The sequence below is a fragment of the Oenanthe melanoleuca genome, chromosome 14, assembly GCF_029582105.1.
Source record: "Oenanthe melanoleuca isolate GR-GAL-2019-014 chromosome 14, OMel1.0, whole genome shotgun sequence".
NCBI lineage: Eukaryota > Metazoa > Chordata > Aves > Passeriformes > Muscicapidae > Oenanthe > Oenanthe melanoleuca.
The window spans coordinates 13,935,456-13,955,019 of NC_079348.1; the positions used below are offsets into that span (position 1 = coordinate 13,935,456).

The following is a 19,564-nucleotide window of genomic DNA, read 5'->3' on the forward strand; positions in this document are numbered from 1 at the left end:
ACGCAGGGGTGGGTGACACACACGCAGGGGTGGGTGACACGCAGGGGTGGGTGACACAGGGATGGGGTGCCCCCTCCCCTCCCTGCCTCATCCATGGCTATATCCAGGCTCTGCCTGTCCCAAGACCAGCCCCTGCTCTGCTCCTCCCGCTGCTCACCTTGGACTGCAGGTAGAAGGAGCCTCCCACTGATTTGTCGTTCACCTTGAACAAGTGGTCGTAGTTCTGCCGAGAGAAGCTCTGGGTCAGACTCACCTCCACCCTTGCCATTCCCACTCCCAAAGCCTGGCAGCCTCCCACTCCCCAGAGCATTGCCCAAGTGTGATCCTGGGGACACAGCTGGCTCTGCCTCACACCCTTTGGGAGTCTCCATGTTCCCAGCTGGATCCAGAGATCCCACATCCCACCCCTAAGCAGCCCCACTGGGCACATGCAGAGCCCAAGCCTGGAGGGCTGCTCCAGCTGGGGCAGGGAATTCTCAAACTGGGATTAACTGGGACCAAGACAGCATGGGGGACCAGCTGCCACCCCCATGCACAGCTGGCCCTGCCAGCACCATCCCTCCCTGGCTCCAAGGAAGCCTCTACCTTCTGGATCTCCTCAGGGTTGAGGCTGGAGACGTTGAGGATCTGCTGAGCTTCCTGGAGGCTGATGCCGATGATCCTGGAGGCGGCAGCAGACTGGGGCCTCTCGGCACGGCCTCGTGCACTGGCTGCGGCCTGGCTCGCTGGGGACACCGGGGCTGAGTCCCCACACTGCCCCCATCCCCCCAGCCCTCAGGCAGCACAGCCTGTGCACTCTGAGGTGCTCAGACCCCCTCAGGGTGTCCCCTCTGTTCCCATCCAGCCACCCTGGGGCCATATGGATGCTGTCCCAGTGCCAGGTGGTGGCAGGGACCAGGCAAGCACCGTTTGCTAAGGCAAGGCAGGGCTGGAACTGCCACATCCCAGGGATTATCCCGCTCAGCCCTCTGGGGTGCAGGGATCTCTGAGAGCCTGGCAGCAGTGCCAGGGCCAGGATGGAGCCCTGTGACAACCTGGCAGGGTCCCCTGCAGGCATGGCCCGGGGATGGGGAGCATTGGGGTGCCCAGGGAAGGGTGGGGATGTGGAGCAGTGCCCAGCAGGGCAGCGTGGGCACACAGAGCTCAGGGAGCAGCATCCCAGCTCCTACCTGCGAACTCCTGGCGCAGCGCCCGCATGAAGGCCCGTCCCACCACCTGGGCCCCCACCAGGATGATCTGTGCCAGGTACTTGGCCTGCGGGGACACCCTGCTGTCACAGCCACCACGGCTCCTCTGCCCTGTCACCTCCCCACGGGCCCTGCACAACCCTGGCTCTGTCACCTCTCCCCATCCTCGGGGGGCTGCTCTGACCCCATCTGACTTCTGTCATTGCCGTCCCTGGCCCTGTCCCCCCTTCCCTGTCTCTGTCCCCCGTCCCCATGCCTTGTCCCCTCTCCGCTGTTCCTGAGACCCCCTCCCCTGTCCCTGCTCCCCTTACACTGGCCCTGTCCTCCCTCCTCTGTCTCTGTCACCCTCCCCACTTCTTCTCCCTTCCCTTAGTCCTGTGACCTCTTCCCCAACCCTCGTCCCCTCTCCATCGGCCCTGGCCCTCCGGTAACCAGCTGCTTCACACATTCCGGAGCTCGCTGCCCTCCCCGGGCCGTGTCCAGCCGCAGCTCTGCTCCCCCGCCCCACTGTCCCCCCGCCCCGTGCCCCCGTCCCCTCTCACCATGTCCCCGCCGCCGCTTCCGCCCCGCCGGTCACGTGGCCGGGGGTGAGGGTCACGGCGGGCACCGAGACGGCGGTGGCGCGGGCGGAGCGTCCCCTCGGAAGGGACAGCGCCCCCTGGCGGTGTCCCCGCGCAGGAGGCCTGTCGGCGCGTGGGGCGCGACTTCCCCGGCCCCGCTCCCCGTGTCCCCCCGGTGCCTGTGCCTCCCCCCATCCCCGGTCCCTGTGTTATCCCGGCCCCACTCCCCGTGTCCCCCCGGTGCCTGTGCCCCCCCCCATCCCCGATCCCTGTGTTATCCCGGTGCCGCTCCTCGTGTCCCCCCGGTCCCTGTGTTCCCCTTGCCGCGGTCCCTGGGTCCCCCTCAGTTCCTGTGTTCGCCTCGATTTCTGTGTCCCCCGCTGTCGGTCCCTGTGTCCCCCCACACCCGTATCCCCCAGAAGCCGGTCCCTGTGTCGCTCCCGGTCCACATGCCCCCTTGTTCCCTGTGTCTCCCCCCATTCCCGGTCCCTGTGTCCCCGCCGGTGTCCCAGGATCACGGCAGGACACGGTGCTGGTGCAGCGGCTTTAATAGCGGGTCCTGCCCGCGGCGGGCCCTGCGCCTCCTCCAGCTCTCCCTCCTCCTCCTCCTCCTCCTCCTCCTCCAGGGGTCCCGGGTGCTCCGGGGGTGCCGGGTCCAGCCTAGTCCTGCGGGAGGCCGGGGGTGAGTGGCGCTGCGGCGCGACCCGCGCGGGGTCGTGTGTCCCCCTCCCGCACTCACCCACTCGTCCTCGTCCACGCCCTCGAAGGAGTCCTGGGGCAGCGGGTCGTCCCTGTTGCCCAGCCGGGCCACCATGGCATTGAGGAGCTGTGGGGAGAGGCGGTGGGGCGCGGGGCATCACCCCCGGCCCGCCCTGCCCTGCCCTGCCCTGCGCAGGGTGCCCATCCCAGAACCCACCTCCTCCTTCTTCTGCTCATCAGTTTTCTCCTCCAGGTACACGGAGGCCGGGACGAACTTCCGAGCCGGAGCCTCTTTCGGGGCCTCGCTCACTGTGAGAGCGGTGTCACCATGAGGCGGGAGGGCTCTACCCCACTGAGTAAAGCCCCGTAGCCATCCCTGCGGGCTGGGGGTCCCTGCACCCACCTGGCACCATGTCTGGGGGGCGCAGGCTGGCGCGGCGCTGCTGCCCGTCCTGCCCGTCCAGCCAGGCTCCTGCACCCAGCGCCGGCTCCCACCACACGCGGGTCGGCGGGTACAGATCGTCCTGGAAATACTCCTTCTGCGGGGGCAAGGGGCGCTCAGGGGGTGCCCTGCCTCCTGTCCCCCTCCCAAAACACAGCCAGCCCCCCCAGCACCTACCCTGACGCGTGGCACGTGGAAAGCCACGGGCTCCAGGGTGCTCTGCCCCAGGCGCAGCGCCCGGGCAAACTCCACCTCCCGCACCTCGCACGCCGTTTTGGGCAGGAAGACGAAGCCCTGGTGGGGCAGGGGTGTGGGTGAAGTCCGGCAGCACAGGTAGGGCGTCAGGGATAGGCAGCATATCCCCCCTTTACCTTGTGGGGTTCATTGGAGGTGAAGCTGTTGCACTCGAGGAAATAGGGGGGCTCGGGGGTCACTTCGTAGAGGAAGACTCTGGTGTCACCCTGGGGATGGAGCGAGATGGAGGCAGTCAGAGGATGTGTCCTTCCACTGTGGGGTGCTGTAGGCAGGGAGCCCCAGTTTTTTGGAGGGCCAGCCCTCACCTTGCCTGTGAGGAAAACAACGCTGGTATCCTCATCATAAAAGGGCAGGAGGGTGGACGGGGCCACGTCCAGACCAAGGACAGACAAAGGTCCTTCAGACAGGGCCTGTGCCCGGTACAGGAGGATCCTCCTCTCGCTGTGGCTGTGGGGAGGTGACAGTGAGAGCAAGCAGTGTCCTCAGGGACCCTTGCCCTGGTATGTGTCCCCCTCTTTACCTGTCAAAGCCGGACACCAGGAGGTAGTCACCGCCACAAACCCAAACCAGGCGCGCTCCGCGTCCCCCCTCGGGACCTGGGCCCTCCTGCATGGGGTGAAGGTCACCCTGCTGCTCCGAGAGAGCTGGGGGTGCAGCCATGTGCCCACGGGGAGGGGTTCCTGCCCACACCCCCAGCTCTCCAGCCTGTCCCCAGTGCTGGGATTGTACCTGTTGAGGCTGAGAGCTGCGCCGCGGCTCGTACAGCCGTATCCGTCCGTCTTTGCTCACCGTTGCCAACTTCTTCCCATCTGGGCTCCACGCCATGCTGAAAATCTGGAGAGACAGATGTTGTGCAAATGTCCCAAAGTTGCTTCTCAGGTGTCCCGGGATTTGTCACCCCTTACCTGATCCGTGTGTCCCTGCAGGCACAAGACTTCCCGCCCGGCGCTCAGCTCCCAGATCCGCACGGTCATGTCGTAGGAGGAGGAAACCAGGAGATCGGATGCCACGGGGTGGAAGCGGATGGAGTAAATCTTTTCCGTGTGACCTGGTGAGGTTCAGTAGTGCGTGGTTGTGCCCAGCTGTGGGTGCCACCGGGCTGGTTTGTCCCCAGTGTGGGGTGCTCGGTGTGGCCCCTCACCTCGGAGAATAGCTTCAGGCTCCTGCAGGGTCTCCTGCAGCCCTCCCTCAGGGATCCGCCACAGCCGGATCTTGGCGTCCTCGCCCGCTGTGCACCACAAGGGATGGGCAGTGGTTAGTGGGGTGATCTGGCATGAGCTGGGGGACCCTCAGCAGGGCTGGCACACACATACCGACCGCGAGGCGCCGCAGGTCGAAGGGGTCCCAGGTGAGGTCGGCCACGGCTGCGCCGTTCTGGATGGTGGGCACGGCCGCGTCGGGGAGACGGCCGGGCTTGGAGAGCTGTGGGACAGAGCTGGGCGTCACCAGCACGGCACACACGGCGCCGTGCCGGCCCCCACGCCGCGCTGGGTACCTCGAGGACGGCGATCTGGCCGCCGGCGGAGAGCAGGGGCAGGGCCACGCGCTGGCGGTTGGCGCAGAAGCCGTCGCACTCGCCCGGCGTGGTGAGGCTGAGCCCCCGCAGGTTGGTGAGGTGCTGGTCCCGGTGCAGCACCCGGCCCTGCGCGTGCCGGAAGCGCGAGCTGGGCCCTGCAGGGGGCCGGGGGTGGGTGAGCACCCTGAATCCCCCCAGTGGGGGCCCCAAGCCCGCCCCGCTGCCCGCTCACCCAAAATGCTCTGCAGGGACTTCTGGCTGGGACTGCTGGCAAAGCCGCTGGAGGGGCCCGTGCCAGCTGAGAGCGAGGTGGCCGCGCTGCCTGGTGAGGCCAGTGAGGACGGTGAGGAGTAGCCACTGGCTTCCTATGGGAGAGAGAGCCAGTGGGCAGAGGCTGCTGGCACCAGAGCCTTGCCCTGTGGGATGAGGGCAGGAGGGGCCCCATCCCTTCAGCATTCAGTGCACTTTTCCAGTGCCCCATGCTCACGCTCTGTTCGGTGTCGGTGTGGCCAGTGTCGCCGTCAGTGTGGCCAGTGTCGGTGTCCGTGTGGCTGGTGTTGGTGGGGCCGGTGCCAGCAATGATGGGGGATGTGAAGGTCTCCGTGGATCTCCGTGCAGGGTGCAGGCTCACCCTCCCCACCTGCACAGAGCACAGCGGTGAGCATGGGGCAGTGGCAATGCCACCACCAAGGACACTCCCCCTGGATGACACTGACCTGCTGGCTGTCCCCTGCCCACCAGCTTTGGGCATCGGTGGCTGGCAGTGTCCCCGTGCAGTCAGGGAACAGATCCTCATGGAACTCCTGCACGGACTGTGGGAGAGTGAATGGGGTGAGATGGGTGTTCCTAAAATCCCACAGTCTCTGTCCTGCTGCAGCTGGGATACCCCTGGACACCCCCAGACACTTCCAGCACCTAGACCCCATGACCCAGCACCAAAAGTTCAGTTGCTTGAAGTGCCCAGCACCCACTGCACAACAGCACCCAGCAGGTGGCACCCAGCTGTCACTCTCCAGCACCCCAATCCTGCACCCAGAGACTCTGTGCCCCACCATCAGCACCGAGGTCTGGCCTCCATTCCTACTGTCCCGGGCTGGAGATGGGGTCTTACTGCATCTGGGTCATTTTTGTCACCCAGTGCTGGTGAGGTGTCACCCATGAGATGACACCAGGCACCTATGAGACAGTACCACCCGCAGGGCCCCCTTACCTTGCGTGGCACCAGGTAGCTGACAGGGACGAGGGCGGTGTCAGTGAGCTGCAGGACACGGAGCACCTCGCAGGCCATGACATCCAGGGCCAGGCGTGGCACGGCCGCCAGGCCCCGCGTGCTGCCCTCTGTCCGGCACTGGGTCACTGTGGGACACGCAGGGTGGCCGTGGGGTGGGTGGCCAGGCAGTGGTGAGCCCCCCAGGGGAGATATGGGTGGGGCGGGATTCGCTTACCCTGGGTGAGTGCTGGCTGTGTGGGGGCCACCTCGAAGCAGTACAGGAGGTTTTCTCCCTGGAAGAGAGGTGGTGGGGACAGGGAATGAGCAGGGCTGTAGGAAGCACCCCACTACACACACCTCCTGTACTCCACTAGCACACCCACATGCACCAAGCTGCACCTCATTACTGCATCCTCACGTCCCCCCAGTGCCTCCCTGCACCCCCAGCCATGGGACCTCACCTTCCCTGCCAGCACCAGCAGCCCCGTGTCGGCGTCGTACAGCGGGATGGTCACCCTGCAAGGGAAGGGGGGTGCTGAGCCAGGTGCCTCCATGGGCTCAGCACCCCCATGGATGTGGGGCTGGATCCTGTTCCCCCACTGGTGCACACCCCAAGCCCCGTCTGGGGAAGCGTGGGGCAGGATAGGGCTGTGCTGTGATGGGAGAGCAGCACCATGCAGGGGGTGCAGGGGGTGCAGGGTGCTGGGCTGGCCCCCAAGTGACAAGGGTCCCCAAGTGACCACCCTCACTGTCCCAGCCTGGGCTGACAGGTTGGCAGCAGGATGTCACTGCCACCTGCTTCCAGCCCCAGCAGCACAGTGCCTGCTCTGAAGCCATGCCCAGTCATGGGGCATCCTGCTCCCCGTCCTGCTCCCTGCTCTGCTCCCCGTACATCTCCCTGTCCCGCTCCCTGCTCTGCTCCCTGCTCTGCTCCCTGCCTTGCTCCCTGCCCTGCTCCCTGCCTTGCTCCCTGCTCTGCTCCCTGCCTTGCTCCCTGCCCTGCTCCTTGCCCTGCTCCCTGCCTTGCTCCCTGCCCTGCTCCCTGCCCTGCTCCCTGCCTTGCTCCCTGCCCTGCTCCCTGCCCTGCTCCCTGCCCTGCTCCCTGCCTTGCTCCCTGCTCTGCTCCCCGTACATCTCCCTGCCCTGCTCCCTGCCCTGCTCCCTGCCCTGCTCCCTGCCTTGCTCCCTGCTCTGCTCCCTGCCATGCTCCTTGCTCTGCTCCCTGTCCAGCTCCCTGCCCTGCTCCCTGCCCTGCTCCCTGTCCAGCTCCCTGCCCTGCTCCCTGCCCTGCTCCCTGCCCTGCTCCCTGTCCTGCTCCCTGCCCTTCTCCCTGTCCTGCTGCCTGTCCTGCTCCCCGTCCTGCTCTCTTTCCTGCTCCCTGCCCTGCTCCCTGCCCTGCTCCCTGTCCTGCTCCCTGTCCTGCTCCCTGTCCTGCTCCCTGCTCTGCTCCCTGGCACCTGGCCTCGCTCGGGGGAAGCCTCTGGCACCCTCAGGGTTGCCCCGGGGCCGGCGGGGCCGGCTTGGCCAGTTCGGGGCGGGCGTGTGGCACACCCCGGCTCACTGCCCGCCTCCCCTGGCACCTGCGGAGCCCCGGAGTGCCCTGCGGCCCGGCTGTGCCAGCTGGAGCGTGTCCCTGCTCCCTGTCCTGCACCCAGACCGCAGCCAGGGTGCTGTGACACGGTGCAGTGGTCAGGGCTTGCTCCATGGCCAGAGGGGACCATGACTAGGGGGACGCTCAGTGGCAGGAGGGGACCACAGGGAATACTCAGTGGCCTGAGGGGACAGTGGTGACAGGAGCACGGTGCCTTCCCTCGGCAGGGGTGGAGGAGGGAGCGCCGCAGGCAGAGACCAAAGGGACAATCTGTTACTTTCAGCTGACATGTCTGTGGCTGTGCCAAAGGGAGGGAGCTGCTCCACGCCATCCCATGCCATGAAGGATAGCTGCGGGTGGTATGGCATGGTCCTGCCCCAGGACTGTTGGCACAACCTAGGCAAACACTGCCAGGATGCCCGTGGCAGGCACCAGGGTCCCCTGCCCTGCCCCACAGTCACCAACACTGCCAGCAAAGGCACCCTGAGTGCCTGGTTGTCCCAGCCCAACCCAGGCCATCCTCACCTTGCCAAACAGGGAGCATTGCTCTGCTGTCACAGGGGCATGGGACAGCCCTGTGAGGGCCACCCACTTTCCCCCTGTCCCTTGACACGGTGGCAGGAGCTCTGTGGACACCAGGAGCGTGGGGGAACTGGGATTCCAGGTTACTGGGGCTCATTGGTGTCAGAGTCCCTGGTTACCCTGGGCATACTGGATATGGGGGTCCCTGGGAGTGCCAAGGACACCCAAACCTGCCTTTGCTGTTACGAGGATTGCCAGGGGTACCTGGGTGCTGGGGTGCAGCTGGAGGGAGATACCTGTACCTGGATCTACCCCTATACCTGGTGTATACACACTAGGGGTGCTGGGGACCCAGGATCCCAGCCCCAGGGATGCTGAAGGTCTTGGGGGCCTCTGGAGGGTTTGGAAGGTCCTGTGGGTCCTGAGGATCCTTGTGACTCTGGGGAGCCCTGGGGTCACCATTTGGGAGTTCCATGTTGGAATTCCCAAGGGGCCCAGAGGTCCCTGTGACTCTGGAGGCTCCTGAAGTCTGGAGGTCCCTGTGGAGGCCTTTGTGATCCTTGTGACTCCAAGGTCCCAGAGACCTTGGAGGTTCTGGGGGTCACTGTGACTCAGAGGTCCTGGGTGCCCCGATGGTCCCTGTGACCCTGAGGACCCAGATGTCCTGGATATCCCCGGGGTTTCTGTGAATCAGAGATCCTAGATATCCTGAGGGTCCCTGTGATGCTAAGGTACAAGAGGTCCTGGAGGTCCAGGGGGTCCCTGTAACCCCTGTGGCTCCGGGGCCCCTTGGTCCCTGTGATTAATATCCCAGAGGTGGTGGATGTCCCCGCGGTCCCTGTGACTCCAGGGTCCCATTGGTGCTGGGTGTCCCCACGGTCCCTGTGACTCCAGGGTCCCAATGGTGCTGGGTGTCCCCACGGTCCCTGTGGCTCGGGGGGTCCCGGGGGTGCTGTATGTCCCCGCGGTCCCTGTGACTCCAGGGTCCCATTGGTGTTGGGTGTCCCCACGGTCCCTGTGGTTCGGGGGGGTCCCACTGGTGCTGGGTGTCCCCGCGGTCCCTGTGACTCCAGGGTCCCATTGGTGCTGTATGTCCCCGCGGTCCCTGTGACTCCAGGGTCCCACTGGTGCTGGGTGTCCCCGCGGTCCCTGTGACTCCAGGGTCCCACTGGTGCTGGGTGTCCCCGCGGTCCCTGTGGCTCGGGGGGTCCCGGGGGTCCCCGCAGCGCCGCCCCCGTCGGGCCCCAGGTGAGCGGGGGCGGAGTCTCCTCTCGCCCCTCCCCCGTGCTCTCAGCCAATGGGCGCCCGGCGGGAGGGCTGGCCCCGCCCCCGCGATTTAAATGCCGCCCCCCGCGCCCGGCGCCGCCAGAGAAGGGAGCGCTCGCCCGGCCGTCACTGCGCTGCCGCCATGGACTGACCGCGCGTCCCGCACCGCCCCGCGCCGCCCGCCACGGTGAGTCCCGCGGCCGCCACACTGCCCGAGCCTCCACACGGCCACCGGGGCTCGTGGGGCGGCAGCCCACGGGCGGGAGGGGGCTCTGCCGGGCATCCGCGGCGCAGGGGGCGGTGGGGCCCGGGGGGCCCTGGTGGGCCTGGGCCGGGCCGTGGGACACCCGGTGTGGCCTGGGCACCCAGAGTGACAGGGTGTCACCGGGGCCTCGGCTAAGGGTCGGCTTGCCCTGGTCCCTGCGAGGCCTCAGCTGAGCAGGGGCACCCGACTGGCCCCTGCCCCGGCTGATGGCAGGGCCTCGGCCGTGCCGGGGCGATGGCACTGCAGTGGGCTGGGACAGGCGTTCACAGAGGGCTCTCGCTGCCCTGTCCCTGCCTCTGCCGGTTTTGCCGTGGAATGCGCTGGGGTCTGTCCCAGGGTTCCTGGCCTGGTGCTCCATCCACCACGGGCAAGAGGAGGGATGTATTTGGGGCTGACACGGAGCCTGGCTCCATCCGGCATGGCTGGGTGGCAGTGAAGTGCTTTGCCAGCAGAAGGGCTCCGGACCCACACGGGACCAGCATGGTCTTGGTCCCATGCTTGCTCTGTCCCAGCAGATGTGGCAGCGGGTCCTGCTGAGGTCAGGCAGAGGTGGGAGCTGCTGGCAGCAGTGTCCACCACCACCCTCCTCAGTGGCTGGGGTGGGGTTTGGCTGCCCTCGTTCTGCTTGTCCTCAGGGGCTGGTGTCCTGGGTCACTGACCCGCTGTGGGGCCAAGCGGGTCCTCAGCTGGTGCCAATAAGGGTTTCCCTCCGGCTGGCACAGAGGGATGGGTGCCAGCAGGGCCACCGGCCAGCCTGGCCACGGGGCGGCAGGGATACCCCATTGCTTCTCCTGCCGCCAGCTCCCTGCACACTGCATTGCCACCGGTGTGTGTTCGGAGGGTGCTGGTGCCTGTCACCCTCTTTGGGTCTGACTTTGGGCCACCGAGGGGTAAATGTCCCTTTTCACACCCGGCTCTCTCTCAGGCTGGCAACTGCCACAGCAGCCAACACATCCCAGCAGAGATGCTCCAGTTGAGACTCCTGTTCCCAACCAAAACCCCTCAGTAATGTCCTCCCATACTTGGCAGCGTTGCAAGATCTCCGACAGATCTCATCCTGCCGAGACTGGGGCGGCCGGACTGCCCTGACCCAGCTGTGCCGCTGCCCACACGGCGCTGGGCAGTGCCGCCATCAGTGATGACACTAATGACTGTTTTCCCCCGCACCACGCCGGGGCCGGCCGGGTGGCCCTGACGCAAGCGCTGCCTGCCCGGCTGGCTCTGCCGGCACGAGGAAGCGCTCGGGGACAGCCGCGGCCGCCCCAGTCACTCCGGAGGAATCTGCCCGTGCCGCCCGGGCCACGCGTGGCACCTTGGCCGGCCTCCTCCCACCCTCCGCCGGCGTTCCGGCTCCTCCCGAGGCGGTTTGGCTGCCGGCGAAGCGGCTCTGCTGGTTTTTCTCCTTGCCAGCACCTGAGATGAGGAGCGCGGCCGGGTCAAAGGGGCAGGAGCGGGATGGAGGGGCTGGCGAGCGCTCCGGGGAATGCAATAACCAGGCCTGCATTCCTGCGGGGCTGCTGCGGAAACTTTAATTAAATAGGGAGGGGAGCGGGAGGAGGTGGGAGCTGCGGCGGCGCAGGGTGGGTTGAAGGGGAGGAGGATTAAGGGTTTAATCCTGCACATCCCCCCGGCCGGCTCGGGGAGGGGGCACGGGCTGACATCGGCTCGTTTGGAGGGGTGTGAGGCAGGGGAGCAGCATCTGCCTCCCGCCTGGCAGAGGCACTGTGTGCCTCCGTGTCACCGCACACTGCAGGGCCCCCGTCCTTCCTGCTCCGGTGCCACCGGCCAAGGTGGCAGCCCACGGGCCAGCAACAACGCTGGCTTTGTTTGTGTTCATTCGCCGGTGCGGGAAGGAACATCCCGGCTGTGCCTTTTTCCTTGAGGTCCCCAATTAGAGGGCAAAGGCAGGGACTCTCCAGTTCCTCCAGCCTGTCCTGCACAGGTGTCACCCTTGCATCGTCCTTAAGAACAGGAGGCGGGTATAAAGCAGGGCATCCCTGGGCGAGCAGCGGGGTGGCCCAGCCCGGGGGCTGCAGGCAGGGAAGGGGGGGTGACACGGCACTCCCACCCCAGCAGGCTGGCAGGGAAAGGCTGAGCCGGGACTGGGGGAATCTGAGCCCGGATCCTCCCCGCAGCCGGAAAATATGAATAATTCGGCAAATATCTGCGGTGCAGGCGCGGGGGAGCCCAGCCAAGGCAGCAGCAGGCCGCTGGCAGGGCGGCCCCTACACCTCTAGCAGGAACGGGGCCCCCTCTCCGCCCTTGGGGACCCTGCCAGGACCTGGGGAGGCTGTTCCCCTGCCCCCCGTTCCTGGGGGGTGTCCTGGGCTGGGTTAACTCCTCTGTGCTTGGAAGGCAGCAGCGTGCCGGGAGGCGGGGCGCGGGCGGGATGCTGGCGTGTGCCGCGGAGCGGGCGATGCCGAGGGGCGGCGGCCGAGGCTGCGGGGCAGTGCCCGCCCGGCGCTCGTGGCCAGGCTGTGACCGGGCTGGCCGAACCTGCCCGGAGCGGGGAGCCTGGCAGGCGGGGAGGAAATGCCAGCGTAATTAAAGGGACGAGAGAGACTTGGAGTCAGCAGCTGGTTGCAGCACGGGACACGTCAGCGAAACCCGACCCTGGCATTGCAAAACCAGCACCGGCCTCGCCAGCATCCCGCAGGCCTGGCCCCGCTCCGGTGCTGCCCACCCGGGCGGGCTGGCATCGCCGTGGCACCGCTGGCATGCCAGCACCCGGCGCCCAAGGCTCCCCCACCAGCCAGCACACTCTGGATGCTGGAGCCACCTCGAGGGGTGCTGGGTCTGCCCCAGCCCCAAACAGCACTTCGCAGGGTCTCCATGGTGTGTTTTTAACTCCACTGGCAGCCTGACTGTGATGTGGGATGCAGGGGGCTGAGCTAGGGTTGCTGGGGAGGGGATGCAGCGATGGTGACCCCTGGGTGACAGTGACCTCTTGGATGTGGCACGGCTCCTCCCCAGTGTCAGGGCTGACGGCACAGGTCGTGTCAGGGCAGGGCCAGTCAGGCCAAGTGACTCAGGCAGTTGTGGTGACCCTGCCCAGCCTTGGGCTCACCCCACCCTGTGGGGGGGGGGCGCTCGAGAAGAGGCAAGGACAGAGCTGGCTGCGGTGTTAACCCTGTCCAGCATCCCGGCAGGGGGACAAGAGGATACAGCACGGCTCCAGACCCTCCTGGCACAGGATGTGGTGTCCCTGCATTGCTGACAGGGCCAGGGCAGGCGGCACGTGCTGCTGTGTGACCTGCAGCCCCCCACACACGGCGGGGGCCCCTTGTGAGCCACAGGGGGGGCGTCTGCCTGGAGATCTGACAGCTCTGAGCAGGGAGGAGGTGGCAACAGATGGGGCTGGGGAAGGGTTTGCCTCTTCCTTTCCCTCGGATCCCCTTTCCCTCTGGCCCACCCTTAAAGGGGCTGAAAGATGGGGCTGAGAGAGGAGCCCTTTTGGACACAGAGAGTGGCTGTGACATCAGCCAGGGTATCCAAGGGGAGCTGGGGTTGGGGTGGTCACAGTCTTGTTCACCCCAGAGCCTGCTCCCTCCATCCCTGCTGACCCAGTTCTCAGGGAACAGGGACACAGCCCACAGTGCTGTGCTGAGTCCCTGGAGTACAACAGGGAGGGGAACAGCAAGGTGACCTGTGGGGACAGGGGCTGGCTGGGGGTGAGTATGAGCCCTTGGACTCTGTGGGAACACAAATGGCTCCTCCAGCCCCACACTGTGTGGCCCAGGCCACCTCTGAGTGCCCCTGTCCCCAGGAAGGGCTGCCACTGCTGGTGATCTGGGCAGGAGCAGCCCCTGAGGGTGCAGCTGCTGCAGTGATGGCACAAGCAAAGGGTTAAGCTGAGCTCTACGCAGGGGAGGCCGGCCAGGCTCCCACCCCTTCCCGGTGCTCTGATTCTCTGCATCCCCTGTGTTTGATTTGCACCCTGCTGAGCAGCTGGGGAGGTTGGGGCCCTTCTGAGTACTGGGAAAGGTCTTGGTGCCCTACCGAAGACTGCTCCAATATCAGTGGGGCATGTCTGAGGGTGTGCAAAGGTACCACATCCCCAAATCATGGAGGTCTGGGGAGGGGGGAGCGTGGAGCTGGGGTGGGCAGCCCCTGTGCTGCTTCACTCTCACGAGCCCTGGAGGCAGAGCAGGGTTCAGAGGTGCCCCACAACCCTGGGTACTCCCCAGCAGGGCCCATCCCTAACCCTGGCTGCGCTTGTCTCTCTGCAGAGCTGACACCATGAAGCAGCTGATCCTTTGCACACTGCTCCTCTTGGCCCGTGGGGAGCTGGCCAGGGCATGTCCTGCAGGCTGCCAGTGCCATGACCCCAAGACCATCCTGTGTGCAGCCAGGCGGGGCCCGACAGTGCCCCGGGGGCTGCCCCCCAGCACCCTCTCCCTCTATGTCTTCGAGAACGGCATCACAACGCTCAGTGAGGACAGCTTTGCAGGGCTGCCTGCCCTCCAGCTCCTGGACCTCTCACAAAACAAGATCACCAGCATCCAGAGAAACATCTTCCAGCCCCTGATGGAGCTCGTCAACTTGGACCTGTCGTCCAACCAGCTGCAGGAGATCACCAATGAGACCTTCCATGGGCTGCGGCTGCTGGAACGGCTCTACCTGCAGAGGAACAGGATCCAGCACATCCACGCTGCTGCCTTTGACACACTGGAGAATCTGCTGGAGCTAAAGCTGCAGAACAACCAGCTCAGGGCTGTGCCCCCCCTTGACCTACCCAACCTCCTGCTGCTGGACATCAGCTGGAACAAGATCCCTGCCATTGCACCAGGGGCTTTCCATGCCGTCAGCATTGAGTCCCTGAAGATCGCAGGGCTGGGCCTGACGAGCTTAAGCGAGGAGCTCTTCCAGGTCCAAAACAACCTCCATGAGCTGGACGTCTCTGACAACCTGCTGGAGCGTGTCCCGGCGGTGCTGCGGCGGCTGGGCAGCCTCACCAGGCTCAGCCTGGCCGGCAACGCCCGCATCTCCCAGCTGCCGGCCGAGGACTTCCAGAGCCTCCACAACCTCCAGGAGCTGAACATCAGCAACCTCAACATCAACACCATCCCTCGGGATTTCTCCAGCTTCTTCCCCAGGCTGCGGGCCTTGACGGCTGCCGGCAACCCCTTCAACTGTATCTGCCAGATGAGCTGGCTGGTGCAGTGGGTGAACGCCAGCGGTGTGATCCTGCGGCGCCCCGAGGAGACGCGCTGCCACTTCCCCCCCAAAAACTCCGGCAAGCTGCTCCACCACCTGCAATACACTGACTTTGGCTGCCCCACCACCACCCCCACGCCCACCACGCCCCGCACCACCACACTGCCACCACCCACACCACTGCCCAGCACGCACCGCCCGCCGCCTCCCCCCAGCACCGCCGCACCCACCCTGGGGCACAGAGAGCCCCAGGGCAGCTCCACACTGGTGCCCCTCAGCGGCGCCCCGGCCCCCACCAGCCCCCCAGCGCCCATCTGTCCCCCCCGCACGTGTCTGAACGGCGGCACCTGCCACCTGGGCGCCCAGAACCTCCTGGAGTGCCTGTGCCCCGCGGGCTTTGCTGGCGTGTACTGCGAGGTGGAGGCGAGAGGAACGACGCCAGCCCCGGGCACACCAGCCCTGCCAGCTGCACAGCGGGTCAGCATCGCCCAGGTGGGCAGCACCTCCCTCAAAGTGGACCTGCACAACTACGTGCAGTCCAAGGCGCAGCTGAAGGGAATCCGCCTGAGCTACCGGAACCTGTCAGGGCCAGACAAGCGGCCGGTGATGCTGCGCTTGCCGGCCTCGCTCTCCGAGTACACGGTGCGGGCGCTGAAACCCAACTGCACCTACCGCGTCTGCATCGGGGCGCTGGGGGAGCTCCCCAAGGAGGAGCACTGCGCCGAGGCGCACACCCTGCCCCTCAGCCTGCAGCAGCACTCCCCGGTCACCCAGAGCCAGGACCCCAACCTCGCCCTGATCCTCGTCCCCGTGCTGACCGCCGCGCTGCTGCTGCTGCTGCTGGCCACGGCCGCCATGTACTACTGCCGGCACCGCCAGGCCAAGGCACACAGCGGCGCCGGGGCAGACACCGGCCCGCTGGAGCTGGAAGGGGTGAAAGCCTGCCTGGAAAATGGGGATTTGAGCAGCCACGGCTGCAAGGTGCCAGAGGCAGCGATGCTTTCTGGTGGCTCTGAGTGCGAGGTGCCGCTCATGCAGTCGCACTACCCCAGCAACAACAACACCCCGGGGCTCAAACCCTCCTACTTCTGAACCCACAGGGCTTCCAGAGCCTTGGACACGGGAGGGCTGAGCTCAGTGGCAGCACCTGGCAATGTCCCTCTAGGATACGGATTGCCAAGGAGCTGACTGGATTGAGACAGAAACCCCCCCAGTCCCACAACGTGCAATTTCTGAGAGGCTGCCACGCTTTGGGAGGAGATACGAATTTTACTGCTCTGTGCCTTGATTTCTGTGACTCTACCTAGAATGTGGGTAGCGGAAGAGAAGGGGGGGTTAATTTGGGGGTTGAGGGCTTTTTTTAGCTCCTGCTAAAGAGAAAGCTGCTGTGGCTTTCAAGAGAAAGGCTGAGGGATGCCCACGTGCTGGTAACAAGGGTCCTTCAGCGGAGCACGGCCCATGACTTGACTCCCTGGAAGCTGATGTGAGCAATACGGCCCGGCCGAGGTGCTGGGACCCTCGGGACCCCCCGGGCCAAAGGAAGTGCCGAGCAGGCAAACCGGGAATTGAAGCTTTAAGAACTCAGAGAGAATATTTATGCACCGTTATTTCCCATTTCTTCTGGGAAAACTTTTTTTAGTACAGATTTGTGTACATCTCTTTTGTAAGGCAGATCAGAAGGGTGTCTTTTTGTAAAAAAAAAAAAAAAAAGCCCAAAATAATTAAAATAACAACAACAAAAAGTTCTGTGCAGCCCTGAGCACCTCGGCAGGCAGTGCCCGTCACAGGCAGGGGTGTGGGCAGCGCGGCGTGTCCCCTGCAGAGGAGCGGGAAGGTCAGCCGTGTCCTCCCGTTGTTGTTGGCGAGCGCCGGAATGAGTCAGGGCAAGGGAGGGGGGAGTTTTCCCGGCTCTGGGCGTTTTTACCCCTAGGGCGCTGCCCCCCACCTCGGGCGCTGAGGAGGTGTTCCCAAAACAGAGGCCACGAGGTTCAAATCAGCCCCTGCCCTGCGCATCATCCAGCCTTACTTCATCCCTCCCCGCCTGCCAGATGGCTCCGGGGCCAGCTGCGGGACAAACAGCCCAGCCCAACCTCCTGACGTCACCTGCGGCGGCACCGGGACCCCCAAATCGCCCGTGACAAGGGTCGGCCTGCGTGCCCCCCCCAGGCCGGGGGCCGCAGCCAGAACCCCCCGCTGCCCGGCCCCAGGAACAGCCGGTTTTGTGCGCTGGCCCTGGCGGGGTGGGCTGGGAGCCGACGCTCGGCAGGTTCTCGTTGCCAAGTGCTTTCTGCTCCAACCCTCTGGTTTTAATCGTTTTCCAATCCTTTATCTTTCGGGCTGGAATTTTCCAGGTTGGGGCCCTGCCCGCCGAGGTATGTTTGATTTGGAGAGAGCGAGCAGAGCGCGGGGCTGAAGCCGAGGGTCACACCGTGCGCTGCGGGCCGGCCGCGGGACACGGCCCTGACCCCCCGGCCCCTCGGTGCCGCTCGCCCGGGGCAGGGAGCGGCTCTGGATGCAATTAGGGGCGCGGGGCGTCGGCGGGGCCGTCTGGCGCAGCCCCCCGGCTCCCAGGTGGGCTTCCGGCAGGGCTGGCTCCCATTAGGGCCGGCGCAGCGGCAGGAGGGGCCCCTCGCCGACGCGGGCGGCTCGCTGCGATGGCCACGCTCGCCCGCTCAAAGGGCCCATTGTGGTCCTCTCCCCACAGATTTTTCAAATTAACATCCCAAATTCCTCCCAAAATTGCTGCTGTGTAAATATTTTCACTGCGAGCTTTGTATATTTTCCAGCCTCGCGAGGAGGAGAGAAGAAAAGTCCCTGGCGGAGCCGCGGCCTCGCGCCGGGTGCCCCCGCCCGGCCCCGCCACAGCCCCCCGAGCCCGGGCCGGCCCCCGGCGTGTCCCCGCGTCCGCACCGGCCTCAGGAGCCCTCCAGCCCCTCCTGCCCCCTCACTTCCCCCCCTCCTTTGCTTCCATGATGAGCCCTTCCCCTAACGAAGCCGATTTCTCCGCTTGCAAGTAGCTGGAGGTTTGCAGAGAACCCCCCATGCCATGGGGACCCCTTGGCAGCTCAGCTGATCCCAGTGTTCTGGAGGAGCTTCCAGCAGCTCCAGAGTGAGGGAGCTCCAATGGAGATGCCAGGAGGGCAGAAGCAAAGTTGGGGCTCTGCTTTGGCAGGTGCAGCACCCCTGGGACACCCCCAGCCATGATTTTGGGGTGCCAGCTGCACAAGAGGGGCAGCAGGGCTCAGCCTTGGCACGGAGGTGATGGGGACACTGTAGCCAGGGCAGGGCTTGGCCACCACCCACACCCACATCTGCACCCGGGCGAGCTGCAGTGCCCAAAATGGGACTGTCCAGCCCCTGTGGCTTCCTGAATCCCAGCTCAAAATTCCCCTGGCCACTGGCAGCCCCGTCGTGCGCCAAGAGCCGCTCCGAGCGGCACATCGTGCGGCGCTGCTAATTCCTGCGAGCTGAATCAGCGCCGACAGGGATTGCAAAACCCCCTGAAATGGACCCAAAAAAAATCTCTGTCTCTGTGCGATCCAACGGGGCCGGTAAGCGAGAGCCCCGGCCAGAGCCACCGGCAGGATGGGGGCTCGGCGGGGAGCCACAATGGGAGGAGCTGCTGGCTTCACCGGGGCAAATCCTGCCTGCACCCTGATGTGACAAGGCTGGAGCGTTCTGCTCTCCCAAAAAATCATCCCTGGTCCCAGGCATGGCCCCACGGAAACCAAAGACCAGGGTCCCCTGGGTCCCCCATATCTGGAGCAGAGCCCCAAAGGGGTCATGCCTCGGTGCCAGAGGTCCGGATGCCCACTCTGGGAGAGGACAGGCGTGTGCCCATCATCAGACCCCAGTGCTGCCAGGAAGAGCTTTGGAGCTCATCATCTTCCTGGAAAGCTGGGGAGGCCAGGGAGCACCGTCTGGCCACCGAGGCTGTGGCTCATCTGGGAGTGATTTGGGCGCTGCCATCCCGCCCCAGCGCTGGGCTATTTTTACCCAGTGGAATTACGGGACAGGCGACATGGGCTGAGCGGTTGCCCCGCCTTAACCCCTTCATGTGGCTGGCCAGCAGCCCCAGGGGGATGAGTCCCACTGGGGTGACACCTGATGGGGTGGGGTGGCCTCTCCCCTTCCTTGTTTCTGAGGGTAGCAGCCAAACTGGGGCAGGAAAAACCCCCTTGATGGCAAGCACATGTCAATCCAGGCAGCTCTGGGATGTGCAAGGGGACTGGACAGGGATGGGGACAGGAATGGACCTGTCCTGTTCAGGGTCCTTCCTGCTGGGCTGGGTTTTTTCAGAGTCCCAAAACACCTACCATGACCCAAAAGGGCTGCTAAGCTCCAGGGAAAAGCAGTGCAGAGGGTGCCAGGCAGGACAGGAGCAGGACTAGCACTAGCACTAGCACTGAGGTCCCATTTCAACTGGTGCCTGGGGAGAAGTAGCAGGGTGACAGCTTGACAGGGTGACAGTGTGCCTCGGTGGGGTCGGGCGCCTTGGTGCTGGCAGATGCCAGGGCTGCAATCCTGACCCCAGGAGCTGGCTCCAGCCACAGCCTTTGGCTGGGGCAGGGGTGGGTGTTAGGGACTGAGCCGCCCTGGGCAGTGTCCCCAGGGAACCTGGGGCCCCTCCGTGTCCTGCTCCAGCTCTGGGGCAGCCAAACAGCCCCAAAGCCCTCCACAAACATCCTGCTGTGCCAACTCCCTGCTACAGGCAGGTCCTGGCTCCGGCACATCTCGGCTCTGTCAGACTGGGGATCCAGCTGTCCCCATCCCTCAGCCCCACCACCATCCTGCCCTGGAGGGACATGCCCACTGTTGGAACACACCATGGGGACACGGCTTCCTCTGCTGACCCCAGCATCTCATCCCTACTGATCCAGCCATAGCACCCCAG

At 65.5% G+C, this 19,564-nt stretch overlaps 2 protein-coding genes across 5 annotated transcripts in view; one reads left to right on the top strand and one right to left on the bottom strand.

Moving 5' to 3' along the window:
* Nucleotides 1-19,564, bottom strand: part of LOC130259482 (mitochondrial import inner membrane translocase subunit TIM16-like) — a 38,035-nt gene that overhangs the window by 782 nt on the left and 17,689 nt on the right. The window contains exons 10-30 of one of the 4 annotated variants that reach the window (XM_056503796.1): nucleotides 6,331-6,385; nucleotides 6,105-6,162; nucleotides 5,870-6,015; nucleotides 5,376-5,471; nucleotides 5,147-5,299; nucleotides 4,892-5,024; nucleotides 4,639-4,814; nucleotides 4,457-4,565; nucleotides 4,285-4,371; nucleotides 4,049-4,191; nucleotides 3,873-3,977; nucleotides 3,664-3,749; nucleotides 3,449-3,590; nucleotides 3,260-3,349; nucleotides 3,066-3,182; nucleotides 2,850-2,985; nucleotides 2,664-2,755; nucleotides 2,487-2,573; nucleotides 1,170-1,254; nucleotides 586-725; nucleotides 158-223 (exon numbers count right to left, since the gene is read on the bottom strand). In XM_056503796.1, the coding sequence (XP_056359771.1) occupies nucleotides 158-223; nucleotides 586-725; nucleotides 1,170-1,254; nucleotides 2,487-2,573; nucleotides 2,664-2,755; nucleotides 2,850-2,985; nucleotides 3,066-3,182; nucleotides 3,260-3,349; nucleotides 3,449-3,590; nucleotides 3,664-3,749; nucleotides 3,873-3,977; nucleotides 4,049-4,191; nucleotides 4,285-4,371; nucleotides 4,457-4,565; nucleotides 4,639-4,814; nucleotides 4,892-5,024; nucleotides 5,147-5,299; nucleotides 5,376-5,471; nucleotides 5,870-6,015; nucleotides 6,105-6,162; nucleotides 6,331-6,385 (2,302 nt within the window). Of the gene's footprint in view, nucleotides 1-157; nucleotides 224-585; nucleotides 726-1,169; nucleotides 1,255-1,729; nucleotides 1,891-2,272; nucleotides 2,414-2,486; nucleotides 2,574-2,663; nucleotides 2,756-2,849; nucleotides 2,986-3,065; nucleotides 3,183-3,259; nucleotides 3,350-3,448; nucleotides 3,591-3,663; nucleotides 3,750-3,872; nucleotides 3,978-4,048; nucleotides 4,192-4,284; nucleotides 4,372-4,456; nucleotides 4,566-4,638; nucleotides 4,815-4,891; nucleotides 5,025-5,146; nucleotides 5,300-5,375; nucleotides 5,472-5,869; nucleotides 6,016-6,104; nucleotides 6,163-6,330; nucleotides 6,386-19,564 lie in introns of those variants that run through there. The other 3 variants (XM_056503793.1, XM_056503794.1, XM_056503795.1) reach the window with 3 other exon arrangements.
* On the top strand, nucleotides 9,323-16,412 carry VASN (vasorin). The gene is made up of 2 exons (XM_056503797.1): nucleotides 9,323-9,435; nucleotides 13,743-16,412. The coding sequence occupies exons 1-2, from the start codon at nucleotides 9,323-9,325 to the stop codon at nucleotides 15,760-15,762; spliced, it is 2,133 nt and encodes a 710-aa protein (XP_056359772.1). The 3' UTR covers nucleotides 15,763-16,412.